The sequence below is a fragment of the Lepidochelys olivacea genome, assembly GCF_965140295.1.
Source record: "Lepidochelys olivacea isolate rLepOli2 genome assembly, chromosome: 10".
Classification (NCBI taxonomy): Eukaryota; Metazoa; Chordata; order Testudines; family Cheloniidae; genus Lepidochelys; species Lepidochelys olivacea.
Genome location: NC_140420.1, coordinates 11,452,193 through 11,472,719, shown reverse-complemented (window position 1 = coordinate 11,472,719; position 20,527 = coordinate 11,452,193). Strand labels below are relative to the sequence as shown.

The 20,527-nt window shown below is 41.0% G+C and overlaps 1 protein-coding gene across 2 annotated transcripts in view; it reads right to left on the bottom strand.

The window, feature by feature from the left end:
• Positions 1-606: 606 nt before the first annotated feature.
• Positions 607-20,527, bottom strand: part of IQCE (IQ motif containing E) — a 39,669-nt gene continuing 19,748 nt past the window's right edge. For both annotated transcript variants that reach the window (XM_084642363.1, XM_084642364.1), the window contains exons 16-23: positions 19,127-19,229; positions 16,613-16,708; positions 14,860-14,883; positions 10,674-10,784; positions 9,470-9,600; positions 4,582-4,703; positions 3,860-3,970; positions 607-1,020 (exon numbers count right to left, since the gene is read on the bottom strand). In XM_084642363.1, coding sequence (XP_084498489.1) covers positions 893-1,020; positions 3,860-3,970; positions 4,582-4,703; positions 9,470-9,600; positions 10,674-10,784; positions 14,860-14,883; positions 16,613-16,708; positions 19,127-19,229 — 826 coding nt within the window. In that variant the 3' untranslated portion in view covers positions 607-892. The remainder of the gene's footprint in view (positions 1,021-3,859; positions 3,971-4,581; positions 4,704-9,469; positions 9,601-10,673; positions 10,785-14,859; positions 14,884-16,612; positions 16,709-19,126; positions 19,230-20,527) is intronic.

The following is a 20,527-nucleotide window of genomic DNA, read 5'->3' as shown; positions in this document are numbered from 1 at the left end:
CAATGGTTTACATGGTTACATATTTCACATACAGTACAGTACACAATCTGTACTAGAAAATACATACTTGGTAAATGCAATAATTTAAGTTCAACTGCCAACACACCTATGGCATAATACACTTATGACAGAGAGAGCTTTCTAAGAGCCTTAAACTAAGTTCTGCAACATAATGGATATATTTAGCACAAAAAATTAAAATTAAGTAGCTATTCAATAAATAGAGCGGATCTTATGGCATGGTTTCACTTAGCACACACAAGCTGATGGTCACAAACATGCGTTCAGAACACCATGCGTGCATCCTTTTGCCCAATGTGTGCAGTTCCTTCCTCTATCTATCTTCATCTCTTGTACCCACATCTACTCTACATTAAAGTCAATGGGACTACTCACAAGAGTAAAAACTGGTCAAGTAAGAGTTGCAGGATTGGGCCTCTAGATTGTAAACTCTTTAGGGAAAGGACCTTCTCTTCTTTCCTGACTGTGAAGCATTATACACATCAACAGAACTGTAAAGATCCTGCTGATGCACAACTATTGAACAGGTTTCAGAGTAACAGCCGTGTTAGTCTGTATTCGCAAAAAGAAAAGGAGTACTTGTGGCACCTTAGAGACTAACCAATTTATTTGAGCACAAGCTTTGCTCAGTTTAACTCCCCCACTCTCAATATAATAAGAACAGGAAAGAAATACAGTAATGAGGTTAGAGAGACACAGTAGAGAGGTTATATAAAACAGAATGATTTTTCATGGCTGAAATACCAATGGCTTTAAGGTGACATTGCCCCTTTTAACCCTCTACTTGCTTTATCTTGCCAGAAAGAAGAAAACATTTTCTTTCGTTTGTGAGCCAGGCCTGTAAAAGGGAATGAGAAGAACCCCCGCGAACCTAGAAGTGGGAGTAATTTTTCTTCACCAGCAGCGATGGAGAGACTACACTATCATCCGAATCGTCTGAGTGAGCCTCATCCGAATGCGGAGAGAGTGTGGGCTGCAACTGGTTCTGGGAGGACATGACTGAAAAAAACCACAAAGAAGACAGGAGCATCAATAAACATCATTGACAAAACCAGGCCCTTGTGGGAAGTGTAATACCTCTGGGCCGTTAGGTTACCACAGTGACTTATGGTTAAGAATAATTCTGTTCCCTCTTTTTCCTGCATACAACTATTACCTTTCCCCTTTCCTGAAAGAGCATGGCAAGCATTAAACTGACATACTGACCATGCCTGATTTGTCTTATTGTCACGAAATCTTCTCAAGTGGTTACACACCATAAAATAAAGTAATTTGAGACCGAAGTCATCTCACATCATAAAAACAGTTATTTATTAGCAGGCTAGCAAAGGAAAAATTGACCCAAGCAAGATCAAGTTAAGTGGAAATGTCATGGAGAGGGCTTCAGACAGTCATGCATAAAGAAATGGGAGACAGGTGGCTGAGGACAATGATTGATGACTCACTATGCATTATAAAGTACCATACATAAATATGTTGGTATAGTATGTAAATATTAACAACAAAAAACTTTCACCGGCTATGTTTTATCTTTAAAAAAAATTTTTTTTTGGATGAATGGAGGAAGGTCCTGCACTTAACTTGATGGTATTTTTCTGCTGACTCCTAGAAAGAAAGAAAAGTACTAAGAATGTTGAGGAGGGGGAGGGGGGCAAGAGGCATGCACACAGAGCGTGTGGAATGGGGGACCGTGGCTGGGGGGAAGAAGACACACAGAGCCCCTGTGAGAGGGGGCTGGGGGATCGGACAATTTGCTGAAATAGAGGGGGATGGGAGGATGGTACACAGGGACTTTGTGGGGGGTTGGAGGACTGGAGGAAAGCAAGGATCCTCTGGTGTGTGCAATGTGTTCAGCCTACAGAAGCTATGAAATGTGCACCCCCACCCCCAGTTAAATGCACCTATGTACATTCTGTGTGGACTGCTGCTGAAAAGATGAGGGAAGATTTTTAGAAAAATGATTTATGAACTAATAGTACTGAGGATAGGAGCAAATAAAGGGAACTCTTAGAAGCTGACATAGCAATAAAAAGATGTGACTCCCACAATAAACTGCTTGTTTCTAAATGGTCAGTCTTTGTCTCTCTAATAAGACATACCTGGTCATTAACCTGGTAACTTTGCTGGTACATACTATCTTGCTCTTTTTCCCCCTTTTTGTCCTTTTTTTAGGCTCTTTGGGGCAAGAACTCTAAGTCTGCGTTTGTACAGAACTTAGCCCAATAAGGTCCTTATTCTGAATGGGCAGAATACTGAATACTTTGGGCAGTATTGCATGCAATACAAATAAATAATAATCACCGCTAAGCAGCTTGAGTTAGGTTAGCTGTGTTCCGAGAGTCCATTATATACTACTACAGAGGTGGGAAGAGATACCACTCTAGTTAAATCATGAAAGCAGAAATGCAGAGCTTCACCCTGAGATGGAGAAGGAAGTTATAAGCCAATGAGTTTCACATATTGTGGTTGTCACCCATATCTGCCCAACTTTATAGGAAGGAACAAATGTGACTGAACAAGTAGGATCTTATTGAATACATTTAAAAATCAGTCTCCAAATTTTGCTTATCTTCAGGAAGTTCTGGACTTGAAATAGTTACAGAAGTCACATGAAGTGAAGGCCTTGAATAAAATACCACTTATTTTAGCATTTTCCACACAGTGGAGTTTTACCTCTCTATTTATAGCTCAATCTAGTTTTACAAAGGGAAGGTTAAGAGGTGACTTCATTAAAGTTTATAAACTAAATACCTATATGGGGAACAAAAATTTGATCACGGGCTCTTTAGCCTACCAGACAAAGGTATAACAGGATCCAATGGTTGGAAGTTAAAGCTAAACTATTTCAGACTAGAAGTAAGGCACACATTATTAACTGCGGGTAATTAGCCATTGTAACAATTTACCAAGGGTTGTGACAAATTCTCCCTCATTGGCAATTTTCAAATCAAGACTGGATTTTTTTCGAAAAGATATCCTCTAGTTTAAACAAATTAATTCAGGGAAAGTCATGTGGCTTGTGTTAGAAGATGGTCAGACAAGAAGACCACAGTGGTCCCTTCTGATTTTATAATCTATGAATCCAGTAGAGACAATACAATGAAAGCCAAGACGCTACTAAACCTGGATAATACCTACTGATACTAGCCTATATACAAGTCCTCTTTAACACTTCAACATTCACAACTCATCTGAAAAGAATGCCAAAGGGCAGGGTAACCAAATGACTTCTTGCAAAATGTATTTCCACAGAACACTTACAACTGATCAAAAATCTAGAGGTCATCAAATGCAAGTTTGAGGTTGGAAGGTATGAGGTGAAGAGCTCATTCAGCAGCTGAATAATTTAAAGCTATCGAGTCCCTTCATAGGTATGATATGACCAGGGAAGAGCATTATTGCAGTGGAGGCCTATTTCACTAGCAGATGGTTAGATCAGGCACGAGCTAAGAGTTAGGGAAGTTGGACTTTTAGTGAATGGAATGGATTCAAATGGTTAACAAATTGTAACCAACTGTAGGGTTGTCAGAGTTACTCATCAAGATGATATTTATGACAGAGCATTCTCTTTCATTCAGTAGTTAGTTGTATTTGCCTTTTGGGAGGATTTGGTTATGCTATCTATAAATGACCATGCCTAAAGGCAAAGTGTCCAAAGAGACATGTAGTATCAAGCCCGAAAACAACATCTGTTAGATTTATATTTACGGATATGCTTGCTCTCTCTTCAGTGGCAAGCTAAATATTTTCTAAACTCCAATATTTTCTAACCTGCCACTTTCTTAGGGGCAATGAACAAACACCCCTTTGCCCCCCACCTCTTTCTTCCAATACTCACCAGAAGAGGGCTGCAAGGAGGAAAGTTTGTGTTCTCTTGATCTCCTCTCTCTCCCTTCAGCAGTAAGTTCTTCCACAACTTCTTCACTGGTCACTTCACTGTCTTCATCATCTGGAATAATTCAGCAGTCAGAAACGTCATGACTGCATAGTGATGGTGCTTTATTATTATTAATTATTTGCATTATAGTAGCACTAGTTAGCCAGATTTTCTAGAGCTAAAGTTTTTTTTATTTACCTGGTCTCCCTTGTACTTGGAGACAGCTGAAAAGACATTACCACATTTATTTGGCTGACTGGGGATGCTTGGCTGACAGGGGATGCTTCCTTATTATCAGATAACTCTATTCCCTTTAAGCAAGAAAGGTGAAATCCTCCCAACTTCTCCACGGTTGAAGCCTGAAATGTCATGGAAACTCCCAAAGTACATCTACATGGTACGGGTGAGCTGGAAGCAGACAGGCTGCACAGAGGAACACCATATCCTCTTGGATACTACCCTTTTACCCCTAGAGGCAGCCACTCCAACTCAAGGTTGTGACAAATAGGCAGGGCAGTATGTGGGGAACTTGCAAACACACTGTCTGGGTATCTATTTTGTGGCTACAGGATTTCAATCTCCAAGACTACCAATCTTTCACTAGACCTAAAGTTTTCTTTAAAATTGTGAGAGTGCCCATTCATAGCCCACATACTTCTGAACATAGAGGGAAATGAGATTACCAAGAGAGGTTGATGTGAAGGCTGAAGGGAAAGGTTTCCTGAGTGCTGGTGAGATTTGTTTCTTCTTCCTATTGGAAACAGCAAGGAATGTTCTTTCACTTGAAGCTCTGGAGACAGAGGGCCTGCAAAAGATGCACTGCATTAGCATGAAACAGGGATCACTAATCCACCTGCAGAGATGCAAGCAGGAAACCCGAGACATATACAGTCGAAATAAATAAATAAATAAAACTATAATGACTCACAAAGGTGATAACATGTAAACCAGATGAGATTTCACAGGTGGACTTTATGTTACAACCACCTCTTTGTTTCATCTCCCAAGGAACAATGTTGGGCAGCGTGGATGACGTATACCTGCTCTGTATTACTTTATTGCTCTATGGTTGTCTGATTGCTTTATATGCTCTATGACAGTCCAATTGCTGTAAGGATGCTTCCTGACTATATGATGCAAAATAAACAAGGAGCTTTTAGAAAAAACAAGTAGGAAACAAAATCATGACTAGAGAAAATATACCTAAAGGAGAACTCAAGGACGTTAAGGCCATTGCAGAGAAACTAAATGAATTCTTTGCATCGGTCTTCATGGCTGAGGATGTGAGGGAGATTCCCAAACCTTAGCCATTCTTTTTAGGTGACAAATCTGAGGAACTGTCCCAGATCGAGGTGTCATTAGAGGAGGTTTTGGAACAAACTGAAATTAAACAGTAATAAATTACCAGGACCAGACAGTATTCACCCAAGAATTCTGAAGGAACTCAAATGTGAAATTGCAGAACTACTAACAGTGGTTTGTAACCTATCATTTAAATCAGCTTCTGTACCAAATGACCAGAGGATAGCTAATGTGACGCCAATTTTTTAAAAGGCCTCCAGAAGTGATCCTGTCAATTACGGGCCAGTCAGCCTGACTTCAGTACTGGGCAAACTGGTTGAAACTATAGTAAAGAATAGAATTGTCAGACACATAGACGAACTTAATTTGTTTGGGAAGAGTCAACATACTTTTTGTAAATGGAAATCATGCCTCACCAATCTACTACAATTCTTTGAGGGGGTCAACAAGCATGGGGACAAGGGAGATCCAATGGATATAGTGTACTTAGATTTTCAGAAAGCCTTTGACAAGGTCTCTCACCAAAGACTATTAAGAAAATTAAGCTGTCATGGGATAAGAGGGAGGGTCCTCTCATGGATCCGTAACTGGTTAACAGACAGGAAACAAAAGGTAGGACTAAATGGTCAATTTTCAGAATGGAGAGAGGTAAACAGTGTGTCCCCCAGGGGTCTGTACTGGGAGCAGTACTAGTCAACATATTCATAAATGATCTGGAAAAAGGGGGAAACAGTGAGGTGGCAAAATTTGAAGATGATACAAAACTACTCAAGATAGTTAAGTCCAAAGCAGACTGCAAAGAGCTACAAAGGAATCTCACAAAACTGGGTGACTGGGCAACAACATGGCAAATGAAATTCATTGTTGATAAATGCAAAGTAATGCACATTGGAAAGCATAATCCCAACTATATATATAAAATGATGGGGTCTAAATTAGCTGTTACCACTCAAGAAAGAGATCTTGGGAGTCATTGTGGATAGTTCTCTGAAAACATCCACTTATGCAGCAGCAGTCAAAAAAGCGAACAGAATGTTGGGAATCATTAAGACAGGGATAGATAAGAAGACAGAAAATATCATATTGCTTCTATATAAATCCATGGCACGCACACATCTTGAATACTGCGAGTAGATGTGGTCACCCCATCTCAAAAAAGATATATTGGATTTGGAAAAGGGCAACAAAAATGAGTAGGGGTATGGAACAGCTTCCATATGAGGAACTATTAATAAGATTGGGACTTTTCAGCTTGGAAGAGAGACGACTAAGGGGAGATATGATAGAAGTCTATAAAATCATGACTGGTGTGGAGAAAGTAAATAAGGAAGTGTTATTTACTCCTGCTCATTACACAAGAACAAGGGGTCACCAAATGACATTAATAGGCAGCTTGTTTAAAACAAACAAAAGGAAGTATTTCTTTACACAATGCACTGTCAACATGTGGAACTCTTTGCCAGAGGATGTTGTGAAGGCCAAGACTATAACAGGGTTCAAAAAAGAACTAGATAAATTCATGGAGGCTAGGTTCATCAATGGCTATTAGCCACGATGGGCAGGAATGGTGTCCTTAGCCACTGTTTGCCAGAAGCTAGGAATGGGCATCAGGGGATGGATCACTTGATGATTACCTGTTCTGTTTATTCCCTCTGGGGCACCTGGCATTGGCCACTGTCAGCAGACAGGATACTGGGTTATATTGACGTTTGGTCTGACCCAGTATGGCCGTTCTTATTTTCTTCAATAAAACACTTAATGAGTCTTTAAGAAAAATGATGTCTGGGCTATTAACTGGTCCATGGACCATGGCTCCAATAAAATTAAAAGACTGATTCTGCCAGGGCTGGGGACCTAAGATCAAAAGGATATTAAAATGTTTAAAAGTCCCTCATACTGGCTTGTTCAGAAGAACGGGCTCAGACACAGAGGGGTTCTGCAGAAGGAGCCTGAAGAAACTGGGTTACCTAGCTAACATCCGGGGGACAGGCCTGCACAGAATCATAGAATTGTAGGACTGAAAGGGACCACGAGAGGTCTTCTAGTCCAGTCCCCTGCATCCAAGGCAGGACTAAGTATTATCTATGCCATCCCTGATTCTACAGCCTCCTTAGGCAATTTATTCCAATGCTCAACTACCCTGACAGTTAGGAAGTTTTTCCTAATGTCCACCTAAACTGTGTTTGCTGCAATTTAAGCCCATTGCTTCTTGCCCTATCCTCAGAGGTTAACAAGAACAATTTTTCTCCCTCCTCCTTGTAATAATCATTTATATACTTGAAAATTGTTATGTCCCCTCTCAGTCTTCTCTTCTCCAGACTAAACAAACCCATTTTTTTCAATTTTTCCTCATAAGTCATGTTTTCTAGACCTTTAATCATTTTTGTTGCTCTCCTCTGGACTTTCTACAATTTGTCCACATCTTTCCTGAAATATGGCGCCCAGAACTGGACACAATACTCCAGTTGAGGCCGTATCAGCGCAGAGTACAGCAGGAGAATTACTTCTTATGCCTTGTTTACAACACTCCTGCTATTACATCCCAGAATGATGTTTGCATTTTTTCCCCAACAGTGTTACACTGTTGACTCATATTTAGCTTGTGATCCACTATGACTTCCAGTCATTTCCCATTTTGTATGAGTGTTTTTAATTGTTCCTTTGTAAGTGGAGTACTTTGCATTTGTTCTAATTTAATTTCATTCTATTTACTTCAGAGCATTTCTCCAGTTTGTCTAGATAATTTTGAATTAGAGTCCAATCCTCCAAAACACTTGTAACCCCTTCCAGCTTGATATCATCTGCAAACTTTATAAGTGTACTCTCTGTGCCATTATCTAAATGACCGATGAAAGATATCGAACAGAACCGGACCTAGGACCAACCCATGTGGGCAGAGGTACCAACTTTGTGATTTTCCCGGGGATGCTGAACCCATGCTCTGCTGCAGACCCCACCCCCCACTCCACCCCTTCTCCCAAGCCTCTGCCCCGCCTCTTCCCACCCCATCTCTGCCTCTTTCTGCTCCACCTCTTCCTGTCCCGTTCTGCTCCCTCCCCGCACCTCTTGTTGATCCCGCTACTCCCCCTCTCCCCCAAAGCCTCCTGTACACTACTGAACAGATGATTACCGGCAGGTGGGAGGCACTAGGGGTGAAGGGGAGGAGCCAATCTGCAGGGCTGCCGGTGGGTGCTGAGCATCCACACTATTTTTTTCTGTGTGTGTTTCAGCCTCAGAGCACCCATGGAGTTGGCAGCTATGCCTGTGGGACCGCACTTGATATACCTTCCAGCTTGACTGTTAACTATTCTCTGGGAACAATTTTTCAACCAGTTATGCACCCACTTTATAGTAGCTCCATCTAGGTTGTAGTTCCCTAGTTTGTTAATGAGAAGATCATGCGAGACACTATCAAAAGCCTTACTAAAGTCAAGATATACCATATCTACCACTTCCCCACTATCCACAAGGCTTGTTATCACGTCAAAAAAAAGCTGTTAGGTTGGTTTGACACAATGCATGTAGACTGTTTATTGTTTTAAAATCCTTGTTCTCTTGCTCTATGCAGTGTTCCCACTATCAAAAATACACCATACAGAGTTTAGAAAAGGCTTTCTGGTCACTCTGCATAGACCATTTGTCACAGGCAGCCCCCAGAGTGCAGAGGTGTAGTGGCTGGGGGCTGTCTGTGACAAATAACCCTGTTGAGGAATTAAGGGTTAGTACACAGGGATCTTAGTGTGGGAGAATCATAGGATTCCATCCTTAGATAGAAAAGGAGTACTTGTGGCACCTTAGAGACTTAACAAATTTATTTGAGCATAAGCTTTCGTGAGCTTTCGTGAATGCATCCGATGAAGTGAGCTGTAGCTCACGAAAGCTTATGCTCAGATAAATTTGTTAGTCTCTAAGGTGCCACAAGTACTCCTTTTCTTTTTGCGAATACAGACTAACATGGCTGCTACTCTGAATCCTGAGATTAGGAGAAAGCTTGGGCTTGGCACTTGAGGGGTGAGCTCTGGCAGTAGTGTGATTTGTCCTATAACCATAACAGTACCTGAAGCTTGCAGAAACAGAAGGATGGGGAATTTTTATTGTATGCCCCTCCTATGCATTTTACTTGTTAACTGTTTATACTGAACATACCTATTGCTCCAAGGGACTCTCTCTTTTGCTGCCTTGGAGCCTCTACTACAATTTTACATCGATATAGCCATGCAAATAAGTAAGAATACTGTGTCCTGGTGGAGACTTCTGCTCCTGACTTACCTTTCCTCATGCTGTCCTTTACGTGCTAAGTGAGCCCTGAAAACTGACTGGATGAATGTCACAACCTCTTCTTCCTCCTTGAAGTCAGAAGACAAGCTCAAAGAGCTGGACCCGTGAGACATGTTGGGGTCCTCAGTGTAAAGAGACCAAAGAAAAAAAATCAGCCTTTTAACAAATTCCTTGCCAACATAAACGCACCTTTGACATTTTTATTCTTGATCGTGAATGTGGTGTCCCCTGGCAGTGAGCAAGCATTCACTTCTTTTGGGTTGCAGCCCAGTGGGGTTTTACTAGACGTCTATTGATCCAATGATAATATGTCATCATACAGTTGTTAAACAACGAACGTTGAAACACCTGTATTCAACTACAAAACAGATAAAGGGTAGGCAGCTGAAATGAATGTTAAATTATTTCAGTGGTATTGTGGGCAGGACTCATCCTCAAGCTAAGAGTGTTAAGGCAGTCTCCAAGATGGGTCTGACCTCTGTATAAAGCAGAAGTTTGTCAGTGCCACCAAACTGAGCTGAAGCTGAGCTTAAATATTATAATGTGTAGTGAGATGGAGGGCCTGGCTAGAGAATTCTTCATTCATTTTAGACTGCCCTAGATCTAAACGGCTACTTAGGAAACCAATACATTTACCGCATCTAAAATGTGTAATCAGTAAGGAAGTCTTTTTATATTCAGAGCCTGGCACTCAGGGCCAAGTGTGACATGATTTAAGAAATACACTGCAAATCTTCAGCAGAGCATGCTGGATACCAGACTCCAAACCAACCATCATTTTCAACTTCTTGTTTCTAAAGCACGATGAGTAATGTTTGCCTAGCGTTATGACTCCATGAGTGCCTCGGTGCAGTGCAGCTTTTGAAAAGGCTGCATCCTTTACTCTTACCTGATGACAGAACTAGATAAAGAAAGCAAGCAGCTTGGATACAGGTTGCAGCCTACTGCACAGAGATACTATGGCTTTATTTTGCAGGAGAACTATGAAGTAGATGGTAAAAAGGAAAGCCAACAAATGGGCTTAACACATTCTGGAATTTAAATGACACCACAGGCCAAAGTATTAAAAAAACTAACTGGATAAGTTACAGAACTAAACCTGGAAGCCTAGTACTTTGCACCATAAACTGACTGTAAATAATGGAAAAATTAAGAAGCACATTGTGTCTATGTCCTCACTTGCCCCAACAATTACCTTATTTCCAAGGCTATGCACGGTGGGAGATTTTCGACCGAGTGTGTTACTCGGTAACAATTTCTGCCGAGCTAAATGTCCTCTGAAAGCTGCCTGAATCACAACAGCCGCCTAGCAGGGAGAGAGATAAATGGATGTTAACTCCCTTGAAAGATGGCAGCTACAAATTAAAGTTGAGTCCAGAGGGAAAAAGGCATTACAGGAGAGAGAACTATTTTCCCTGTGCAATGACAACTGTTTGATGTGCAGGCATTTCCCCTCTAATCAAGAGGCACCCTTAACCACTTCACATGCGCTAGTCTGCAATCCAAAAGGGTTCCAACCTATAAATGATAAAAGAACTGCACAGACATACAACTCCACAGTAAATTTAACCCGAGAATCTGCACATTATGGACCCTGTCAAATGCAATTAAATTCAAGCTACAAACATTAGCCCATATTTCATAGATACAGCAATGCAGTCATATTCCCATCTGTGGCAGGCTTTGTACCTTGTCGACCCCTTAAGTCAGGGGGCGGGAGGCAACCCCGCCTCTCTGTGCCTACATCCATTTTCTAAACGTCCCCTCCAGTAGTCAGCACAGTGTGGCCCAATGGCCAGGGTCCGTCTATTGCCTCTTCCCAAGTGGGGTAATGCGGCCTAGTGGCCAGAGTCCATTCAATGTGCCCCTAGGGCAGTGCGGCCTAATGGCCAAAGTCCACCTAATTCTCCTCCTCTAGTGGGATAGCGCAGCTTAGGAGCCAGAGTCAACACAGCCACCTTTGGAGGCAAAAGAGGGGGCCCCCAGTAGAGTGACCCGGCCCACCCAACTCCACTGGGCCCCAACCCAGGGCACTGACAGTGGTGGAGTGGTCTGCCATGGGGTCAACGGGGAATCCTTCCAAAACATGCTGATCTCATAAGGGTGGGAGGTACCACTCCCTGGTAGGTAAGAGCTGTAACGGCTTCTGGGCTGGAGCCCATGCCAAGTGCCCTTCCTCCTCGGCAGTCAGCTCTGACTGAGCAGCTCTGAAGGCTTTTATACCTGACTTTCAGGTGGAGCATGCCCAGCAGAGCCTCAGGGGTGGGGCTTCCTCTGCTACGAGGGAAGGATTAACCCCCTCTGTACTAGTGCGGGGCCAATCTGCCCCGTCACACCATCTTAGATCCCAGCTACTCAGCAGGCTTTGCTGCTTGATAACATCATCAGAAATCAAGTGGAGCCTGGCAAACATTCTGGTGATTATGTTAAACAAAACATTCTTCCTCTCTGCTAAAAGATTTTAATCTGAACTAGGTCCCCAAAGATCAGAAGATATCAAGGGTATAAAGTGACATTTTAAAATCACCATTCTGATAGATGTTATATACAGTTTCACACTGGAAGAGCGTGGAAAGAGCTTTGGCACTTGTCATCCTTCTCTTTACTAATCTACTCAAAGCAGATTTTATAAGGCTAAAGAAGAAAATGCATATATTATGTTGTGCTAGTTGAGAAATAATATACAATCATGCAATTAAGAACTCTATTACAATGAGGGCTGGTCATAAATTTTCTATCAACCCTGTCAAAACAGTTGAGTTTTCTACAAAAAATTTTTTGGGAGAAATGTCTGCTTTCTGTGGAAAATTGTTGATTGTTTTGTCAAAAATCTAAGCACCTGTTAAACAAACTACTTCAATTCAGCTATTCAGTTATGTTGCCTCATGGGAGCTTTATTTCAGTTTCCTCCAACGCCCAGTGTCCTTTATGAGCTGGGCTATCCAGCTGGACTACATCTCCCATGATGCACCCTACCCAGGGACTCGGGTGATACACTGCCCTTCCCTCACCATGAGGGGTGACTGTGAGTGCATCATCCAGACAACAGGAACTGGGTAGGAAGTAGCTCAGGGAGACTAGTTGTGGTATCAAATGGGGTCAGCGTGTTTTGGGCGGATTCCCCACTGACAGGCATACTTGCCACTCACAGGGGCCCTGAGCTGGGATCTGGTGGAGAAGGGAGGGCCCGGGTCCACCTACCCGGCTGCCACCCACCCTGGGGTGATGGCTCACTCCCCTGAGGCCATGCAGCCCCACAGAAAGGACAGTTATACTGACTCAGGCCACTAGGCCATACAGCCCTGAGAGAGGGTGACCTTACTGACTCTTGCTGCTAGGCCATACCACCTTGCTGAGCCAGGCAGCCACAGTGACTCTGAGCACTAGGTGATGTACCCCGGCTGAACCAGGGAGCCATATTGACACAGGCCATTAGGTCCCAGAGCTCTGTGGGAAGGGGTTGTCACCCTGACTCTGGCCATTGGGTCACACAACCTTGAGAGAGAGAGCGGCCACAATGATTTTTATTGCTAGGCCACACTGACGTTTCACTCCATATTCTTTATGAAAATATGCTTATGATATGAATAGGACATAACGTAGATGTACTTTATGCAAGATGGGTCTTGTAAGATATCATTGGAATGGTTATAATTTACTGAATGTGATTATCTAATTTGTATTCCTGTATCATTTCTGTATCTGAAGTTAGGAATATTGACTATGTATCTGTATTTCAACTATGCTACTTTGGGCGACGTCCACAGCTAACACTTCGGGTACAACTTCGGAAAAGCCAGACAGGGTGGATGGCCCATCAGTGAGGACAATGGACTGTGAAAAGGCTTGGCCTTCCTGCGGACTTACAATACTGCTACTGACTCATGGATGCTGTGATATTATAGAGTCAGGCGGTCTTGACACCTGATACTAAATATTACCTGGGACTTCTTGTAGCTTTCCACTGGAAAGGAAGTGCGGCAGGGTCAAGTTTTGGAAACAAAGATTCCCACCTTATGTAAATCCTATTTAAAGGTGGGGAGGAAGGCAAACGTGGCTCCTCCTCTCCATGGCCTGTCTGCCCAAGAAGAAAGACTGCTAAAGCCACCTGAAGGGAAGGCAGGGGGGAGTCCAGACTGAGACAGGGTCCAGTCTGAAAAGAAATATAACTGGAACTCTGAATCACAGAAACTTTGCAACCAGCCTAAAATAACATTTAGGGTAAGAAATTACATTTTGTAACCTGTTTCTTAAGTATATTGAGCTTAGCTTGCATACTTTGTTTTACTTGCTCAGTAATCTGCTTTGTTCTGTCTGTTATCTCTTATATTCACTTAAAATTCACCTTTTGTAGCTAATGAACTTATTGCTTGATTATAATATAACCCAGTTTATGTCATTTCTAAGTGGGGCGGGGGGGACAGGAACACAAGAAGTTGTGCGTATCTCCCTCCACACTGAGGGAGGAGGCGAATTTCATAAAACCTTTGGGTTTGTACCCCTTAAAGGGAGTGGGCACATGAGTGCTGGGGGAGCCCTCTCACACAGAGCTGACTTCAGTATGTATCTGCAGTGAGGTGTGGCCCTACCTGTGTGTGTGTGTGTGTGTTGCAAGAAGCTGGAGAGCCTAATCCAGCAAAGCAGTAAAAGGGGATGAATGCTAAGTTAAACCCCAGCACATCAGGTGATACCCCAAAGGGCCCAAACCTGTAACATAGGATGACCAGACAGCAAGTGTGAAAAATAGGGACAGGGGGTGGAGGGGTAATAGGAGCCTATATAAGAAAAAGCCCCAAATATTGGGACTGTCCCTATAAAATCAGGCCATCTGGTCACCCTACCGTCACGCACACTACCCCAAGACAAGGGGTGGTCGTAAGGATGCAACCACGGGGAAAGTAATTACCCCGCTCCACGAGGGGACGGGGCACACTTGCCTCGCGACAGGCACTTCTTAATGAGGGCAGTTTCCATGTCAAATGTCTACATCCAGCCTTTCTGAAGACAAAAAGGTTGCACGAATTATTTTATTATAATGGGAAAACTCTTCTCCATCCCACCTGCAGTTCCTTATACTCAAAAATTCCAGAACCATTTTTGCTCCCATTTTCCAAAAGGATGCATCTTTTGGCAGAGACCATGCACAGAAAATTTGAACTCAAAAGGAGAAAGTTTAGGTAAGTCATGAACAACTGAAAACAGGATGTCACAAGGTAAACTGGCACACAACCTGAACTATTAGTATAGCAATCACTAGTGCTCCTGCTGGAATATTGAATCTCATAATAAAATCGCTTTAAAAATTACTTAACTACTTGTTTATACTTTTTTATTACAAAGTGAACCTGAATTGCCATTTTATTGGTGTGACACACACTCACCTGATCCAGAGCAATTTCTTCTTTCTGAAATGGAGAAAACTTTTAAATTAATATCAGAAGGATTTATGGCTTTTATTTCATAAAGATTACTCCAAAAGGTCTCCTATTTTCTTACAGTTACTACAAAGGCATCCCAAAACAACTGAAAAGCCCAGTTTTTCTTCCCTGGGGAAGCTTTCTGGAATTGGATTTTTTGGGGGATTGTTTATTCTTTAGCTTGATAGTGGATTTTTTATGTTCCCCTATTTCTAACCCCTGAAATCATGGATATAGAGATGCATCATTTGCTTTGTTTGTTCATAAAACAAAATTTAATATAAGCTATTCTTTTAATTTGTCACCTTATCCTAGCTGGATGAAGCTCAGGCTAAGGAATTTCCAGGTTTGCAGTGATGGTTTAAGTGGCGCAGAATCATCCCTCTGAACCATACTGAGTTACAAAGACCACTCATTTTAGCTCCACATATACCGACAGTTTTATCCTACGTGATCCTGGACTGGCCTCACCATTTACTTCTGCAAATTACTGATCTCAGAAACGCTAAGCCATGGAATGGATTTCCCCAAAACTTTTTATATTATCTTTCAAAATAATTTAAAACCTCTTTATTTCATGCACCTTACTTTTTTATTTTTCATTGCATCATTTATTTTGCTTCTGTCTCACATATTCTAAAAGTCAGGTTCTCACATTTGGGCCCTGACTGGTTGTGCTATGGAAAGAATGTCTTAATTCCACTTCTTTCCCTGTCCTCAACATCTCAGCACTGGTTTCCAACTCTGGCACTTAAATACAAGTTCTGAAAAATCTGTAATGTCTTGCATTTCTGTTTTACCCCATTTACGGTACTCAGAGCTGGCTGGAAAATAGGTTTTCTTTCTGAGAAAAATTTTGATGAAAATTAAAAAAAAATTCCAAGTTATCCATTGAAAATTTGAAAGAAAAATCAAAATCTAATATTTAAATTCTGAAATGTCACCAGGGTGCCTGATGGGAGTTGTAGTTTGGGTTCCTCATGCTCCCTTTCTCCTCTATAGGCTGGGATCTCTGGTAAGACTACATCTCCCATGAGAAATCTCTTGGTGAGGGAGGCCATATACTGGGAGAATCACATGGCTGTGATGAGTCCTGGGAGAAGTCAAGCTGGAGAGCGCAGCCCAGAGGAGGATGGGAACATGAGGCAACTTAACTACAATTCCCAAGGAACAGTGCAGCAGCATTTTAGAATCAAAATAGTTCAGTTTTTAGCCAAAAATTTAAAAATATTCAGTTTCTGGTTGGTTTTTTTTGACAAAACTATCAAAATTTTTAACAGAAAACAGACACTTATCATGAAAAAAGTCATTTTAATCAAAAACCCAGTTTTCCGTTAAAGTACAGTTTCAGTGGAAATGTTTTGACCAGCTCTAGTACTCAGTACTCCTTTATCCTAGTCTTGGCTACTACAGACACCTTTCCCATTAATTCAGTAAGTCATGCCTGCTCATAGCAAAATTCACATTCGCTGTTAGAATGCCAGCAGAGCTTCCAGCAAACAGGATGACAGAAATTAAAAGAACTATCCTTAATCAATGGCCCTGAAGAAACGAGAAATATCCAGGGGAAGAAGGAAAGTCAGACATTTAGTTATGACTGCATCGGTGCTCTGATTCCTGATGCTCATCAGCAGACTACTCAATATCCTGAAATGAAGGTGAGGTAGCAGGATATTAAAAAAAACCAATCCTCTCTGTCCATTTATAAGAATTTCACCTTGTTTCTGTATGCCTTCCACTGGCTCTGGATGAGTTTGGCTGCTTGCTCCTTCCTGTTGTCTTCTTTGCCCTCTTGAAAGCAGGCAAATGAAGGCTGTGAAGGCAAAACACTTGAATGTAGTGTACATACTAAATGGGATTGCTGGTATGTGATTTTTTCTGGAGCTGTAAGACAGCAAGGACTGGAAAGAGAGAGGGAGATCAACAGGAGAAGAAATCATTTCCTCACATGATATAGGGAAGTTGGAGAAGAAAATCTTATTTTAAAATATATCTGCATTTGTTACGTTCAGCTCATCATTTGGAAAATTCTTAATGCGAAAAACATTCCTCACTTGCCTCAACTGTGAACTGGATGTGAAATTAGAGTTTTTTATTTAAATATCTAAAGGTGTACTACTGTATGTATTTCTTAGGTACCCATCCCAGAGTGGCAGTTACTCTCTTGTTGAAAAATGACTTAACTTGTAATACTGACAGCTTGAGAATCTATGCCGAAGGACCTGATTTTGCAGTCATTTCACAGGCAAAACTTGCACTAATTTTCACTGGAGTTTTGCAAGTGTAAGAACCGCACGATTGGTCCCATACTCATTTGATTCAACTTACTGATGGGATGGCCATCCTGAAACACCAACAAGGGGAGTCCAATGTAAATGAACACAATCCTGTTCCTCTTTATACTTTTAACAAATCAACAACTTGGAAAGCAAAGGAAAAGTAAGGATAAAAACAAAGAACTTCCTACTTCTCATAAAACTGACCCAGACAGAATGGCATCTTATGTCAAAAACATCATCCTCTTATGCAAGCAGGCACTCTTATTCATATTATGTTGTTGTCCATGTTGTGGTGTCTATTTTTCATTACACAGTGATCAAAAGCACCTTCAGATCCCTTCATATACTATCTTGAACTGTAACCAAGGAAGGTTATTACTTACTTGAAACTCCCTATCACCACAGTCTTTTGCATACTGTGTATAACGATTCAGTTTGCTGAAGACAAATACTGCATAATTCATCACAGCACCCTGGAAGTAGGAACTAGTACCAAAAAGTCCATTTTTGGATTATAGACTAAAAAAAGCTAATCCTAATGGGAGAAGGTGCATACTTTTGGCAATATAGACAATAGACTAAAGAGATATGCGGTTCAAGGGGCTAAGTGGCCAGGTATTGAATCTGAGACCAATTCATGCAATGTCTACAAATTAATAAAAAGTCATAGCCTTTGGATCTCCAGGAAAATATATGCAATACCAAACAAAGAAAAAGCATCAATGTAATACACTAGCTTTATTTAGGAAATCTTCGCACAACTGTGCAAACTGCATGATGATAAAAATTAGTAGTCATATAGAAACAAAAGCTGTCAAAGCACAAGCCTTCTAACAGATACGAATATCAGTTTTGGTATCTTAGTAGTTTCTGTTCATGCACCCGAGGATTTTATTTTTAAATTTGTTGAGTATTATTAAAAATGCAGATGCATGGAAAAGAATCATGAGAAGGCTCTGCAATGTATTTCTCTTTGGTGGTGTGAAAAAACGTCCAATGCAAACTGAATGTACTACTCTATATTCTTAACCTAAAAGTATCTGCTTGAAGCGTTTTTAGCCCCACAGTTATTTTTTCTGTTTAAAAAATAATCTTTTCAACATGTGAGCTCTTGTAATACTGCACTGAGCAAGCAAGGACCAGCTTTACATTTAGGGTAGACAATCACCATGAAGCGTAGGGACAAATTTTTGGGTAATTAACCACTGGAACAATTTACCAATGTAGTGCATTATCCATCTTTAAATCAAGATTTGATATCTTTCTAAAAGATATGCCCAGAAATTATAGATTTGATGCAGAAACTACTGGGTGAAATTCTACAGCCTATGTTACGCAAGAGTTACAATCTATGAATCGATTAAATAAAGCCCACTCATCACACACCCAGAGGGCCAAAGTCTACAATCCTTACTCCAGCAGAACTCATAATGAATTCAATGGGAATTTTGCTTGTGTAAGAAGCTGGGACCAGACTGACAATGGTATTTAAGCATCTAAAAATGCAGATGGACACCTTAGGCACTTTTATATATGCATTAAGTGAGTTAGGTGCCTAACTCAAGAGCTTTTGTAAATCCCATGAGGTACCTATCCACATCTTTAGGTGCTTAAATACCTTTGTCAATCTGGTCCTCAGTGAAGACTGCAGGATTTGGCCCATAAAGTACAACTGTTTCTGAAAGGATTAGCGACAAAAGGGACTGCATGCTGACATTCTTCCCTTGAGGGCACATATGCAAATGAAAGGCACATCTAGGGAAATTATAATTTACAGATGAAATTGGTTTAAACAAGCAACAACCTTCCTCGGTTACAGTTTAAGTTAGAATATGAAGGGATCTGAAGAAATCACAGTTGCATCATGGACCTGACTATCTATCAACCAGAAAGACTTCAGCTGCCCAGTTTGTAAGGGTATAAATGGGATGCAAGAAAGAATGAGGTTATACCTTGTTTGGCGTTTCCATGGTATCATCTGCAGTTTGTCTCTTGTCTTCATGTAGTTCCACCTCCAGTTCTCTCACTTTCTGTGTAAGACTCTGGATTTCCTCCCTATAGTTAGGAGTGCGTAGTTATTTGTAGCCAGAACTTTTCTGCTGTACAGGAGCACACAATGCACGTCTCCACAGTGACAGATATGGAAATGAACTCACAAAGAGAGATGTCATAGTACTAAGTTCAAATGAACAGTGACCAAGGTCACAGTGATACTTTTGATGCTATTTTTTATGCCTCTGCACCTGACCCAATAATTCAGTGACTGGCAGATACAAGATTGTGGCAAAATTGTGTTTTTTACTTTGGCTTGATGTTAGTTTCTGATCAATGTAACAGGAACACATTTTTTGCCACGATTGTCTCTCTAATGATCACTGCTCAGTTCTAAATACTGTAACACCCCTAGTGGATGGGAAACCAAAGTTAGGAGTCAGGATGGAAGGGTACGGTAGAGGATCTAAAGCTCTCTCCTCATAAGCAAAGAGAAGGACAAGAAAAGGTCATCCAGCCTCATGCACCAGCTTTTCATGGTTTACTTTAATCTAGGGCCGTCAATTAATTGCAGTTAACTCATGCGATTAACTAAAAAAAAAAAAAATAATTGTGATTAACCACACTGTTAAACAATAGAATACCAAATGAAATTTATTAAATATTTTTGAATGTTTTTCTACATTTTCAAATATATTGATTTCTATTATAGCACAGAATACAAAGTGTACAGTGCTCATTTTATATTATTATTTTTATTACAAATATTTGCACTGTAAAAATTATAAACAAAAGAAATAGTATTTTTCAATTCACCTCAATGTACTGTAGTGCAATCTCTTTATCATGAAAGTGTAACTTACAAATGTAGATTTTTTTTGCTACATAACAGCACTCAAAAACAAAACAATGTAAAACTTCAGAGCCTACAAGTCCACTCAGTCCTACTTCTTGTTCAGCCAATCACTGAGACAAACAAGTTTATTTATATTTATGGGAGATACTGCTGTCTGTTTCTTATTTACAATGTCACCTTAAAGTGAGATCAGGTGTTCGCATGGCACTTTTGTAGCCGGCGTTGCAAGGTATTTACGTGCCAGACATGCTAAACATTCGTATGCCCCTTCATGCTTCGGCCACCATTCTAGAGGACATGCTTCCATGCTGATGATGCTCATTAAAAAAATAATGCGTTAATTAAATTTGTGACTGAACTCCTTGGGGGAGAATTGTATGTCCCCTACTGTTTTACCCGCATTCGGCTATCTATTTCATGTTATAGCAGTCTCGGATGATGACCCAGCACATGTTTGTTTTAAGAACACTTTCACAGCAGATTTGACAAAACGCAAAGAAGGTAC